The following is a 14,847-nucleotide window of genomic DNA, read 5'->3' on the forward strand; positions in this document are numbered from 1 at the left end:
CGACAACACTGTGTGGTCTTGATGATGTTTCCAAACTTTCTGGTTACCGTTTGTTGATGAGTTGATGAGTTGATCGTAGATCTTATCTAGTTTGCTTGTGACCAACGATTGCTTGTGACCAACTTATTGTTGCTTGTGACCAACTTATTATTCATATACTAGTAATCTCAATCCATAATGAGAAAATATTTTCACGGTTGTATGTGATGTTGTACTCAACAGGAACGAATTACCAGTGTACCATGTTTGTTATGATGATATAGACCTATATTGAGTCAATATAAATGAATCGCTTATTTCTACCGATAAAATAAGAAACTCCATTAATTACACAGAAATGTTCTTTGCATTTGAGCCCTCTGAGAAATTGTAACAATAAACTATATTAATAGACTGGACCCAAAAATTACGCCACGTTGCTCTCAGTTGAATATTCCCAAAGGAAATTTTCTCGACGAAACGTAGGCGTTATTTCAAGCAAACTATTAGTAGTTGGTTGTATGTCTCACTAAAGGTTCCTAGAAAGGACTTCCCCAGTACCTATATACTACCTTTTCAGTCTGGTCGAACACGGCAAATGGACAACATCTAATCAATCCAATGGCTGTATTTTTTTGATGATGTTCGAGTGTAACACTGCTTGTGCTGCGTGTATCGGAACATTAGGTAGTATAAAGCCAACAAATTGCAGGGAAGACTTTTTAGCTTAATATGAAGTAAAAGTACTTGACAATAAATAAGTATTTGAAAGACAGCCGAAAATGGTTAGCTTTCAGATATTTGAATCCCGGATTTGAGTAGATGTTTTATTCAATGTAAAGCGATATTACTATAGGAAGTGACATTTTGATCGCACCTGAATTATAGCTTTCACTTTATATGTCACAAAAATTATTTCTCTTTCGTGTAGACTTTTAAATTTTAAAAACTATTTTTCACCATGATCATGATGATTATGATCGTGATCATGATCACCTTCATTTAGAGAATAAAGGTATTGGTTTTAGCCCCTGGAGTGTATCTATCGTCTCATATAACACGGGCGACATCATTATTTTAAGTAAAACAACGAGGCGAAGCCGAGTTGTTTTACGCCAAAATTAATGATGTCGCCCGTGTTATATGAGACGATAGATACACGACAGCGGCTAAAAACAATACCTTAGTCTCATTTTTAAACACTTCAATTCAAATAGAATTACAGCAGTAAATTAATTTGATACTTTGTTAAAAGTGACGATCTACCAAGCATCGAACACATAGTCAATCGAGAGATCAGACGAATCTGGCTTCATTGCCTAACTTACATGATTGTGGAAGGGTATGCGTTGGCTAACACTTCTCCTGTTTATGTTATTTGGTGCTATATCAAGAGGATTTTAACAAAAAAGGTAGTCAACCTAAGCGGGTTGCCACTGTACTTTTGAATCGTTAGCACAGACTTAAATAAAAACAATTCAGGTACGACCTCTAACAACCTTTTGATAATTAAGGCTCCATAGTCCATCACTATATGTGTATGACTTCCATGTCCAACAAATTAGAGTTGAACTGTCATAAAACAATCCCATGGTATACGATTAACTCACTCAAAGGTTAACTCTCTCCACGCGGGTGTCGACTGCAGACGACATGTTTAAAAATATTTTTAAAAATTAAAAAAAATCAGAAATTTATATTTTTATGAGTATATTTGGAATCAGCATGAAAAATGCATTAAAATGAGTACAAACAATCCGAGTATTGGTTCAGTAGTTCTAAAGATAGCTCTTGATATTTTGAGAAAATATTTCAAAACTTGATTTTTTTCCGTTGAAGCGCATGGCTAGCACCCAGAGCATTAAATCCAACGAATTATTTCTCATGTATATTCGTCAGGTGGTCGCTCTAAAGCGGCTGTAAATCCAAAGGGCTGTAATGGATGTAAGTGAATACCTTGTGAAGAATTTAAATGAATCATCTGTATTAGTTGAGAGGTTACTGACTGCATACGAGTGATCAAGTTGAATTACTCTGCTTTTTTACGTAAACGTCTGAAGTTTCAAGCTTGCCTGGTCTTGTTTAGAATGTTGTTAGTATCCAATTTATGCTATTTTATAATCGCATGTTGTACTATGTAAAGCACCGGACTAACCAAATACTTCCACTGTCACTGATTTAATGATATGTAGGTGTTTTGTGTAGAGAACAACATATTCCACAATATTATTTCATACATTTTGACCTTATGCCTACTTGTTAGATTGGTGTTATAGAACTGTATTTTGGAAATGCGAATTTGATAACAGTATTTTAAATTAAGCTTTAATTAATGTAATACCATATTCTTGTATCATTCATGATAAACAATTAACATAATAAATTATTCACATTTATCATTGCATTTATGATGCTCTTAGTTTTCTCGCCAAGTTAAAATATTCTCACTTAATTTCCTAACCGGATAGCCACACTTACATTAGGGTGTAGTTGGTGTTGCCAGACACCTCTCCTATTATAAGCTTAATGGTCAATATGGTCCCAACAATAATGTGGTAGGACGTCTAAGGATGATCCGTACTGTCTTCACCTATGTATTCTGTTGATGTATCTGGAGGGGTTTAAGAAGATAGGTCAACCTTAATCGTTAGACCTGGCTTAAGTAAAAAAAAACCTAAAAGTAAGACACAACCTCTAGTAACCTTTTGGCAATTGATGCTCCATAGAGAGTCGATCACATGACTTCTATGGCCAGCTCAGCTAGGTGAACTGCTATATTAAGTCACTGAAAGGTTGATTCCAATGAAAAGAATTATTCCACATATACATATTCATCAGGTGGTCGCCCGAAAGCGGCTGCAAATCCAAAGGGCTGTAGTGGATGAAAGCAAATAAATACCTTGCATAGAATTTAGCTCTCTTCACGCGGGTGTCGACTGCAGACGAAAAGTTTCAAAAAAAATTTAAAATTCAAAATTTCAGTAATGTAATTTCTCATGACCATATTTGGAATCAGAATGAAAAATGCATTAAAATGAGTACCAACAAGCCTAGTTTTGGTCCAGTAGTTCTTAAGATAGCCCTTGATATTTTGAGAAAATATTTCAAAACTTCAACTTTGTTCGTTGAAGCGCATGGCTAGCACGCCGAGCATTAAAGGAGTCTTCTGTATTATTAGTTGGGAGGTTAGTAACTGAATAATCAATCCGATTTACTGTGAATTTTTTACATAAACGTCTGAAATTCCAAACTTGGTGCCTGGTCTTGTTCAGAGTGTTGTTAGTATCCAATTTATACAAGTTTATAATTACATTATTGCACTATGTAAACGATAGGGCTAGCCAAGTAAGCACTAGCATCTCAAATATCGGAAAAGACACGGTTTCATAAATAATGCTTTTACAATCATTAAATGACATTTGGGTTTTTTGAGTACATCATATTACACAAATTCAAGTCAAATTTTAACCTGTACTTGTTGAACGGATATTATTGATATATGTCATTCAAATACTATATAATTGTATTGAGACATTCATTGTAACATTATTTCAACATAATTAAGTTCTTCACATATTTCGATACATTTGGGATTCTGTTAGTTTTCTCAACAAGTTAAACCATTCTTGCTTACTTTCTTAGCCCCACTTTCAATTAAAAAAAAACCACAACGCCTAGACGTTGATCCACGAGCCTCAGTACATTTACAGGTTATCGCTGACCACGATGGCCACAGATCATCCCATATACCATTTAAGAACTGCTTAGCAGCGAACACCCAAGACATTCCACAAATGACCTTCGCAGCCAAGATCATCTCCCCGAGTTCCGTATGGGTCACATTAAAGTGTGGTTGGTGTTAGCTCTCCTAAAAAGGTGATATACAGATATAGATCATCAAAGGATGATCCATACTGTCTTTGCCTATGTTATAAGGTCCTGTATCTGAAGAGTTTTAACAAGAAAGGTGGCCAACCTAAATGTCACAACATCTATCAACTTTTTGACAAGTATATGGCTCCATAGTCCATCCCTAGGTGAGTATGATGTCATGTCCAGCAAAGGAGAGTTGAGCTGTTATAAAAAATAATCCCAGTAGATGATTGTCTCTGAAAGGTTACTTCCAATGACAAGGAATTATTTCTCATTCATAGTTGTCAGGTGGTCGCTCTAAAGCGTTTGTAAATCATGTACCTTGTTGAATTTTGTGTATTAGATGAGAGGTTACTGACTGCCTGTAAGGGGACAATTTGAATTCCTGTGCCTTTTTTACGTAAACGTCTGAGGTTTCAAGCTTCCCTGGTCTTGTTTAGAGTGTTTTTAGTATCCAATTTATGGTATTTTATAATCGCATTGTTGTAATATATAAAGCACCGGGCTAACCAATTAAGTCTTAGTATCTCAAATATCAGAAAGAGCAACGTTTCTTAAACCTCCTCCTGATTACAGAAAAATACAGCACTCAATTGTTGGAATGATATTTACAACATTATCTTGTTTTGTCAAATAAAAACATAGCTAAATCATAATGCTATAGTCCGTTCTAGCTGGTAATTAAAGCCAAATTATAATACTTTTGCAATTAGATGGAAAATGGGCCAAAAACATTCAACTTTGCATGAGTCACAAATTTCTCAGACTTAGTATAAGTCTAGGCATTATAAATCTGGAGTATAGGCTAAGAGTTAGCTCTCTTAGCTCACAATTATAATTATTTTATGTTATTTTTGATAATTAAAAATGCCCTAAAACCGCATGTTTTTGGCCCTTATAAAAATATTTTAATTTAACCAGTTTTTAGCTATATATGTTCTATTTGACAAAACAGGATAATGTTTTTTTAATCCTACTTTGGAATATGACACCTTCAATACAGGTTGAATTTGGTCTAATCAAATGTAGGATGATGAACATGATTACACGTTGATTAAAAACCAGCTCATTAATGTGCATCAGACTTACTTTAATTGATGTCACATCACCAGTGTAAGTGGACATATCCATGCTATAGAATTTAACAAAACATGATTAACTTTTACTCAATATTTTATGGAAACATACATTACAAGATGTGAAACTTAATAGTAGTGTTAACTTTACACTCCAAATATACCACCTGTCAGCTGCCGGATGAAAATAATACCTTCGATTCATTATATATATCTATATATATCTATAATAGCATATTAATATTAAAAACACTTTCCTTCCGCGCTAGAGGTTTGGAATAGTGAATGAATAAAAGTGATCAATTGTATGTTCAATGGATAATTATAGACAAACATTGTGCTACAAGATCAAATTAGTTCTTACTTAAAACTGCTAGAATTACTCTTCATCAGGATTACAATGGATTTTGCTGTCGGACTCATATGACGTAACTTTGCCTTAAAGACAGCTCTAGCATGATTTATAATGCTGTATTTGCTCTTCGTCTATGGGGTTTAATTGTAGACACCCATGTCAGAAGTTGTCATCGAGTAATTGCTACTTTATCATACCTGCTGAAGAAATGCGCGCAAAGCAGGTGGACGGGGCATGGCTCTGAACATTAAAGAAGCGTGAAAGAATCAAACGACGAAATGTCAATAATTTCCGTCAAACTCAATCCCTTTTTGGTCCAAACAAACAAACGGCTGATGATTTTAAACACATCTTACAAACTCAAAAATCCCAAAACGGAAAATCTGGGTCTGTCGCGTGATCGGTCGAGCATGTTTTTTTTTCGTCGCTGTTACTGGACAAATATCGTTTGCTTTCAATGCTTGTATTGTAAATGCTTATACAGATACGAATCCTAGAGATATTTACACACCGGAAATGTCATTGGTGTCCCGCCTAAACACCACGTGTTAGAAAGCGCGCCAATTTGATACCGCTATAGGCACTTTAACAACAGGCATACAATCTTCCGTGTTACTCATGCATGCTATAAGAAACGAATGACAGACACGAACTATATAATGAGATACAGTCTTGGGCTTTTACTGATCACTGTAACATTTTCCATGTCTAATGTTGAATAACATGGCGACAGCACTTCCTCCTTTTGTACATTCAGTTTGGATTTCGTGTCATGTTTTAATGTTATTTGTCTCAGGGGAAAAGAAGCTTTCAAATTACAGTGTTTATTTGCTGTTGATTACAGTGCATTTCGTGTGTGACGAATGTGTCATATCAAATAAAAAAAAACATGATGGAGGATTTCGTGGGCGCGCATATACGATTGTAATAACCAGATCAATGTGTAATTGAACTACATATTTTGACTTTTTATTACAACAAATTAACATAATTCGAGATTTAATGACTTCAATATTTATGCTCAAATCATAATCATAAATATAAAAGTAACTTTCCTTAAAAGGAGTGTTGACAAGTTCTAAGCTTTGCTGAGGTTATGATTTAAATAAACAAGAGAGTTGTACAAGCTAGTAAAAGAAGATTAGCCATGTTTGCACTTATAAAATATGAGAGAGGAGTTGGGTTTTGGCAAAGCAGTGAGATGACAAACAATTTTTAGCAGCTGGGCCGGAAAAACGATTCTAGCAAAAACACAGTTTCAAAAAACATACATGACTGCTGCGGATGTCAAAATTGGTGTGAAAGAAATTCTATGTATGCAAGTGCAAATACGATATGTACAAGAAAACGAGAGTATATTATGTTGTTGGAAGGGACAGCCATTTTGAGGCCCCATGTCACATGGGGGAAATAGGAAACGCGCATATTTAGCAGCATTTCTGTATATTTAATACAATTTTGAAGAATTCAGTACAAGGTTGCTGTGAATTGAGTGTAATTTAGTGCGGTTTAAGGTGATTATGGCAGATTTATCAAAATTTGATCTGCAATTTCATGTATATCAAATTTTAGCAAAACTTATATAATGATTGTAGAGATCGGCCAAAATTTTCCATAATTTTAGACGATTGATTTGCAATGATCGGTAAATATTTAGTAAGATTTGTAATGATCGGACAAAATATAGCTGAATTTTGTGCGATTCAAAGCTATTTTTCGCTATTTTAGCCGATTGATCAGCATTCGACCCACTTTCTTAAAGGTTACCGCGATTTCGTGTATTTATTGTAGTTATCGGCCAAAATGTAGCATAAATATGGCGGTTTTTTTCATATACATTTTTTCCCATATGAAATGGGGCCTGTTTTGGACAAAGATTCCTATAATGCAAACAGAATGTTTAACGAATGAAACTCTGCTTGGTGTGACGTCAATAGGTTGTACTCTTGAACTTCAAATATGCAAATTATTATGTATTATGCTCACATTATTTGTGCATTTCCATGGAGATATGAAAAGCAATGATCATGATATAATATTCAACCTCGACTTACCCAGGTATTTTTACTCCTTCTATTATAATATATTATGTATACTAACTTGGTTATAATGGTATAACTCTATGAAGCAATTTTACACATTTCAATTGGGTATACTGGCTAAATAACTATAGAATTGTATTTTAGTTCCTGAAACCGACAAGAGTGAATAATTATGCAATTGTATAACAAAATTACCTTTTATTACGTCATTATCACGTCGCTCTTCTGACCAGCGTACCTCCGAATTCGATGTTTAAATTACATAGACCAACATTTTTATGATACAGATAGAGCGTTACCATTTATTATTAATGGTTCAAGTTCTTACTCTCAATATAATTGACTAAATCGACAACCGCAAAAACAAAAAACACACAATTTATAAAATGGACTGTTTTCCACCCAACCCTCGGACCCTCGGAGTAATTTAAAGACCCATTCAGTGATCCCAGCAAAAGTGTAAAAAAAAATATTTATAAATTGTTTAGAAGTAAAGGATAAGTTGTTTTTTTAGTATTTTTGAAATGAAAAATATGGCAAAAAAACGAAGATTGGCAGTATTGACAAAGTTGAAGCCCAATTCAAATACATGTAGCTAAGTTACATGTAAAATGCCTTATTTTGTCTTAAATAAATGGCTTTTGGATAACCACTAGCATGCTATGTTAGCGCATCTATGACAATGACAAAGGTATCAAAATCTGAATTTTGATGATTTTTTCCGATCATCCGAATGAGGAAATCACTGAATGGGCCTTTATGGGTGGTATTACATCTTTCACCGGTTTATCCTACCGTATAACAGCGCTTTCCACACTATGATGGTTAGATGAGGATTAATTAATATTATATTCCATATAAATATTTTCATCTTCCTGTTTCCCGCAGGTGCCTTTGTGCTCGGAGGTCTCAACCCTGAACTATACAAACTACAAGATGATGACGAAGAAACAGACTTCCCAGAAAATCATGTGGGTCGTATATGGTTTGCCGTAGAATATGAACTGGAATCAGAGCGGCTTGTAGTGTCGCTAATCAAAGCTCGTAACCTACCCAGCAGGGTACGGGGTAGCGTGAACCAATGTGATCCACTTGTCAAAATGTTTCTTTTACCGGAGGAACGACGTCATCTACAATCAAAAGTCAAAAGAAAAACTACAAATCCGAAGTTTGATGAAAGCTTTGTCTTCCAGGTGGGTGTAATGCAAATATATATTATTTTATACTAATATCGTCAGCCTGCTACCTTTTTGCCAAAGTAATTTCTTGTAATTTTGAGAACAAAGTACAAAATATGGTTCAAGCAGGCCTTTAAACATGTTTGTTCACCAATCTTTTCACAAGAACAAATGATGATGATACAAATAAAAGGGAATAATCCGAAATAATTAGGGTGATTACGTAACCGATGCATGATGAACCACATTTTGTTTTCTGCTCTCAAAGTAAAAAAAATTACTTAGGCAATTAGCGTAGCAGGCTGACGATATGTGCCATCTTTTGCTAAGAGGAGTAAATTTTTCGTCCTACGTCTCATCAATGAAATCAGTGGCTAATAGTGTCGGCTCGGTCTACCCCAAATCGAAGTGAACATTTTAAAACATCTCATTGAAATTGCCGAAATCGGTCGGTCGGTGCCCCCTCGATCAGGCTCCGTTTATTATTTAATAACTCATGCTACGCCATTGATCCAAGGTCATCATAAGTATTCCTCCCGCCCTGGCTCCTGGTGCAAATCAGGTGGGAAAAAAACTTGCCTAATATTTATTTATGCAAAACCTATTCACAGAGTTATTAGGTCTGTTTTACTTTTGAAAACTTTATTCCTGGCTATTGAAAGTTAGCCTTTGTAAATCTCCTCATTTGTTATATAACTACTATATCTAACTTTCCAGATTGTTGCTTGTTTTTGTACGCCACGGTAAGGTTATTCATATATTTGCTTATTGCAATTTCCAGTCCTGAATTAATCATGTTTGTCCCTGTCCCAATACGTTGATTGTAGATAGAGTTAATGATAGAGCGTTTTCCCCATACAAAGATAGCACTGAAATAAATTGTGTTACACTTACACCTGTTTTTCTTTACGATCGTTAATGGGATTGTCGCTAGCAATAAAATCTCCGTCTTTTTAGTTTTATGAAAATTGTCTCTGGCAATAAAATCGTAGTTTTAGGCCTATACAAAGTAATTCTGAGCGACATACTTTATTGGAATACACACAATCACAAAAACATATAAATCATAAAAATAAGACACCGATAAAAACGTTGGGTAAAAAGGGTAAAAATTGAAAGACAGAAACGACAAATTAGGAGAGGGAAACGTGAACTGAAGACTGAATTTTTACATATGCGCCGCTGAAATTGGGTAAACTGTACATTGAACATTCTATCAATTTCCTGTCAATTTCACATTACGTAACAGATAACATTTTTTCTTTGCATAAAATAAGTAAGATTAGGCCAATCAAATGGGATAGAAGGTGTCACATGTCGTGACATCATGCGCGTATTTCAATACTTGCTTACAATAGCGGAAAGACGGAAATTGTATAATCGGTTTATGCAAAGTATCTGAAACATGGTGTTGGGAGAATGATTCATGAGTGTGTCTGGTGGACGACATTGATTACCTTAGATGACAAAGGCCTTTTAGAGTCTGAAGAGGGACACGGAAGAAGAGTTCCGTGGCTACCCCCATAAGGCACCGTATGACCTTGAATAAGCCCAATCGGCATTGGAAGTTTGCAATGCATTGTAGGACAGTTTTTGCAGTTTTAGGACACTTTGTCCTTTGACCTTTCAGAAAATTCAGAAATATTGGGTTTTTGTACGTTCAAAATATAATTAAAAATGTTTTACAATATTTAAAACAAATAAAAAGATATTAATGTTTTATAAATTAATTATTTGGTATTTTTAATGATCAAAATTGTGACAATAATAAGAAAATTAATAATAATTACGTAAATTTTCCCGATATGTCAGAGGTCAAAGTGTCCCAAAACTGCTCTCAAAAACCGGAAGTTAGAATGGCGATTGGGCTTATTGCACCAACAACATTTGCATTGTGTGTTCATTACGTATTTTCATTATGTCCTTTAAGGTGTGACCTTATTATTGCAATTGAAATTCCAGAGTCCCTTTGCAAGACGTTGACCATCTTTGACTGCTATTTTTGCTTGTGCAGCACTTCCGTGCACATGGTGTAACCTTCTTCCGTAACCAGATACCGTGCAGAAAGTAATAAACCACTTGGTGACCATTTTAAAGGCGTCTGGACATTTTGTAGACTACCGTTTCTCCGTGTTTTCATCATTCCGCCGCCATTGTATTAAAGCTATGGAATCGGACATATCTCACTAAATAAGTTAGACTACATGTGACACCATCAATCCCATTGATTATCCTGATCTTACTTATTTCATCCAAAGATCATTGTCATCCATCTATTACGTAATGGGATATCTACTATTGGACTGCTGGATCAATGGGTTTTTTTTTCATATTGGGCTAGTGTTGATGTTAAGTGGGAAAAGTAAGTTTCGGTTAAAAAAAAAAAAAAAAACGCAGTGATTGATAGTGCGCTACGCACAGGCACAACGCCTAGATGTTGATCCACAAGCCTCAGCACACTTTACAGGTTGTCGCTGACCACAACGGCCCCACATCATTCCACAAACCATTAAACAACAATTCAGGGACTTTGCTGCTTCAAGAGCGCACACCCTAGACATTCCACAAATAACCATCGCAACCAGGATCAGCTCCCCGAGTTTCGTACGGGTAACAACGAGACAAATTAGCAGTGAGTTCCTTGTCAAAGGGAATTTCAAGCTAACTCAATTTTTCCATGTGAGCGTATAGGCACCGCCAGGGTTCGAACCCGCAACCTCTCGCACCATAGTCGAACGCCTTATCGATTGAGCTAACTTGACTGTTAAAAACATTGAGGAAAGACATCACTGCGGAAGGATACTATCGAACAAAAAAGGATATACTAACTAAATCGTCACTACAATCGCGGTGTACTAATTGGATATTAATTTGGTAAAATATCAGCTTGAAAATGAATAATTGCTGACAGGGGAAATCAAGTGGATATAGCATCCGAGTTCATATATTAGAATACATGGAAAGATACAGATGAAGAAAAAATACAGAAGAATGCAGATGAAGAAAAAATGCTTATTATCAAAATAAAGTATACAGTTTGAAAAATGCCACTAGATTAAAAGTATGAGGTATTGGGTCAGAATAATTTAGTTGGTAGCTGAATCAACATATTGTCTCCCTCAACTACAAAATAAGAACTCAATGGCTATTTTTGTGGGCCGGGTAAAAATGCAGTTGCGCAAAGTCAAATAAAATAAATCACAGTTTTACACCTTTTTTTAGAGTAACTGACAGAAAGCCTTGCAGAATTGTTTGTCAATCGTGTGATTGCATTGAAGCACCATGTGAAATAGCCCCTAAGATCTCCTGATTTTACACCTCTGGATTTCTTCTTCTGGGGCTTGTCTGAAATCAAAGGTTTTCACAAGTCCTCCTGTAGACCTTGATGAACTCCAGAGACACATAATTGCATAAGTTGACATCCCCAGGCAGGTCGTCTCTTATAAGACATGGTGTGAATGCCATGCTGAAGAGAGCTGCTATCTGCATACAGAAGAATGGTGGCCATGCCCTGGTGGCCATGTGGAAGACTAAGAATGTCAATTACTATAAAGAAAGTGTTTAAAATGTGATTTTCATGTTTGATTTTAATTGACTTCGCACAGCGGCATTTTTACTCGGCTCACAAAAATAGCCACTGAGTCCATATTAGTGGTCACACACCAGTGTTTTTACAATTATGGGAGGACAACTTGTTGATTCAGTTGTAACTACAACATTTTGACCAAATGCTTCATACTTGTGTCAGCTATTTGCATCACTAACAATTATGTTTCCTTTTTCCAATGGCTGATGTTACAGACTTGACATTTAATATTGGATATTTTTTCGCAAAATTCCAAGACTGGTCTGAAAGGGATCTGCATAAACCGCACGGGCTCAATCAATATTAATTGGGGTGTGTCGGGAGATGGTGCAAAGTAATTGTTTGAATTGAAAATGTGCTTTCCTTAAGTTTACATTTTGATGCTCATAATGTAGCGAATATGCCTATAAAATGGCGAACTTAACTTAGGGAAGCTGAATTTGAGCCTTGTGGTGGTCACAGTTTTGGACTTTATGCAAACTTGTTCTGTTATTATCAAATTTAAAGTGGTTTGAGGTTATATTTCCTACACTTCGTCAGCAATTGACATTTATCACAGTTGAAATACATTTGCAATGTACCAATTTTTGAACATGGGAGGAGCTTAAAATATAGCTCTTAAAATTGGTACGTACTCGGAAAGTTTGAATGGCCCTCTGGGGTCAAATATTATAAACTTACGGTACAAAAATAACTGCGCGGATTCCTGGTTACCCAGTGAACTCACACTGCTTCTTCATGTTCTTTGTGTACAGTAAGTTTATAACATTTGGCCCTAGGGGCCATTCAAACTTTCTGAGTGCTTACCACTTTTAAGAGACATATTTTTAAAGCTCCTCCCACTTTCAAAACTGGTAGAAAATGGGAAAGTAAAAAAAAAAATAATAATAATTATGCGTAGATACTGGTGCAGACACAATTACAGTACAGCGAAAATTGCAAGCCAATTGAAAAATACAAGTAATTTCTTCAATGAAAAAGTTTCAATATTAAACTATCTATACGGCTATTGTTATCTTTTAAAATTAATAACTATTGCCGAATTACGGAATTATATATATATATTTAAAATAAAAGGAAAAACAGGTGTATGTGCGTCAATGTTTGCCTGCATACGCATGAATTGTGTCTATGTGTTAGAATAAATGACTATGAAAAGGGGGTACTTAATTGAAATGCTTAAACCATTATGAACCTGGAATATCCTGTATTTTCTTCAGAAACCCACGTTTACCGTCTGCACAATTTTGCTCATATGGACATGAATAATTGACTTTATAGGGCGATTCCACTTTAAATCAATCTACCCTCTGTGGAATATTGTACTGCCTTTATCAATTCCAACTGGAACTGTTTGCTAGATTTATGTTCATTTCCAGTTTAAAACATTATTTAAATGTACACTTTTAGTTGTGCACAATCATGGTGATAATATGACTCATATGAGCAAATTATTTTAGAATTCCAAAGATTATCTTCCACACCTTTTTCACTTTCTATAACAGAAATTGATTGGATTCGAAACAGCTAATTTTGATTGGAATTCAAAAATCTTCCTTAGGGGGGGTATGGATTTCAAATGGACTAGCCCATTGCTTGTAATTAAACCAAGTAATATTTAAACATCCGGGTTATACAGGAAAGACAATATTTATAAAAGAGAACACGTGCAGGAAGGGTGAAATCAATAACATGCTATGACAGACTTAAATAGATAGATACATTGTAAACCTTGCCGACCTTTCAATAACGTATAAACAACAATGGTAAACACCTGTACGTACTAGGAACAAGTTGGTACAGATACCTGTACGCAAACAGGTAAACACGCGTATAAATAAATAAAATAGAATCAAATTACATTTAGACAGATATCAAATACTAATATAATATCCGAACTACAGTGTGGTCCAAAAAGAACTTTACCCAATTTGGAAGGTTCATTTCTCCGAGTTTAGAGCCGCTATTCTCAAAAGTGTATTTTCTAAATATATATCTTTCTAAGAATATGTGGTGAAACGATGAGAGAAAAAAAGCTCAAGTAACAAAATGGCAGCAGTTTTATGTCAAAGGGTCGAAAAACACTTTGTCCACACGTACCTGTAAAATAAGGGTTGTACATCACTTACAAGCATAGAATTGTATAACATTATCTTAAGGGATGGGGTATGAATGTTTGGATAGTATTTATTGTGGGATATTAGAGCACATCAGACATATCGAATTGCATTCTGAATACAAAGAATGTTCTTCTGATATCAAATAATTTTGATTTTTTGAAATTCGCAATGTAATACACATTTTATGGCAAATGATTAAAAATTAATATTGTTGATATTTAACAGTACTCGAAGTAAACTTTATAAATCTGATAATTTATACTTGTATGTAGGTGGGATGAAAAGCCGACGATTATTTGAAAATTTTGACCTTTCGTATTGAAGGTATGGATTTTTTCCCAAAACACAAAAAAAAAATTAGGTCTTTTTGGGAAAAAAATCCATATCTTCAATATGAAAGGTCAAAATTTTCAATTGATCGTCGGCTTTTTTTCCTCCCAGCTATATACACTTTAAGAATATATCATTAGATTTATAAAATTTACTTCGAGGACTGTTATATATCAAAAATGTGAAAAATATCAAATTGTAATCATTTGTCATAAAATTTGTATTATATTGTGAATTTCAAAAAATGAAAATTATTTGATATCAGAAAGACATTCTTCGTATTCAGAATGCAATTCGATATGTCTGAT

At 34.9% G+C, this 14,847-nt stretch overlaps 1 protein-coding gene across 4 annotated transcripts in view; it reads left to right on the top strand.

The window, feature by feature from the left end:
- LOC140171140 (synaptotagmin-15-like) overlaps nucleotides 1-14,847 on the top strand; it is a 189,056-nt gene that overhangs the window by 153,709 nt on the left and 20,500 nt on the right. For all 4 annotated transcript variants that reach the window (XM_072194324.1, XM_072194321.1, XM_072194322.1 and 1 more), the window contains one exon: nucleotides 8,214-8,518. In XM_072194324.1, coding sequence (XP_072050425.1) covers nucleotides 8,214-8,518 — 305 coding nt within the window. The remainder of the gene's footprint in view (nucleotides 1-8,213; nucleotides 8,519-14,847) is intronic.

This window comes from Amphiura filiformis, chromosome 15, assembly GCF_039555335.1.
Source record: "Amphiura filiformis chromosome 15, Afil_fr2py, whole genome shotgun sequence".
NCBI classification, from domain to species: Eukaryota; Metazoa; Echinodermata; class Ophiuroidea; order Amphilepidida; family Amphiuridae; genus Amphiura; species Amphiura filiformis.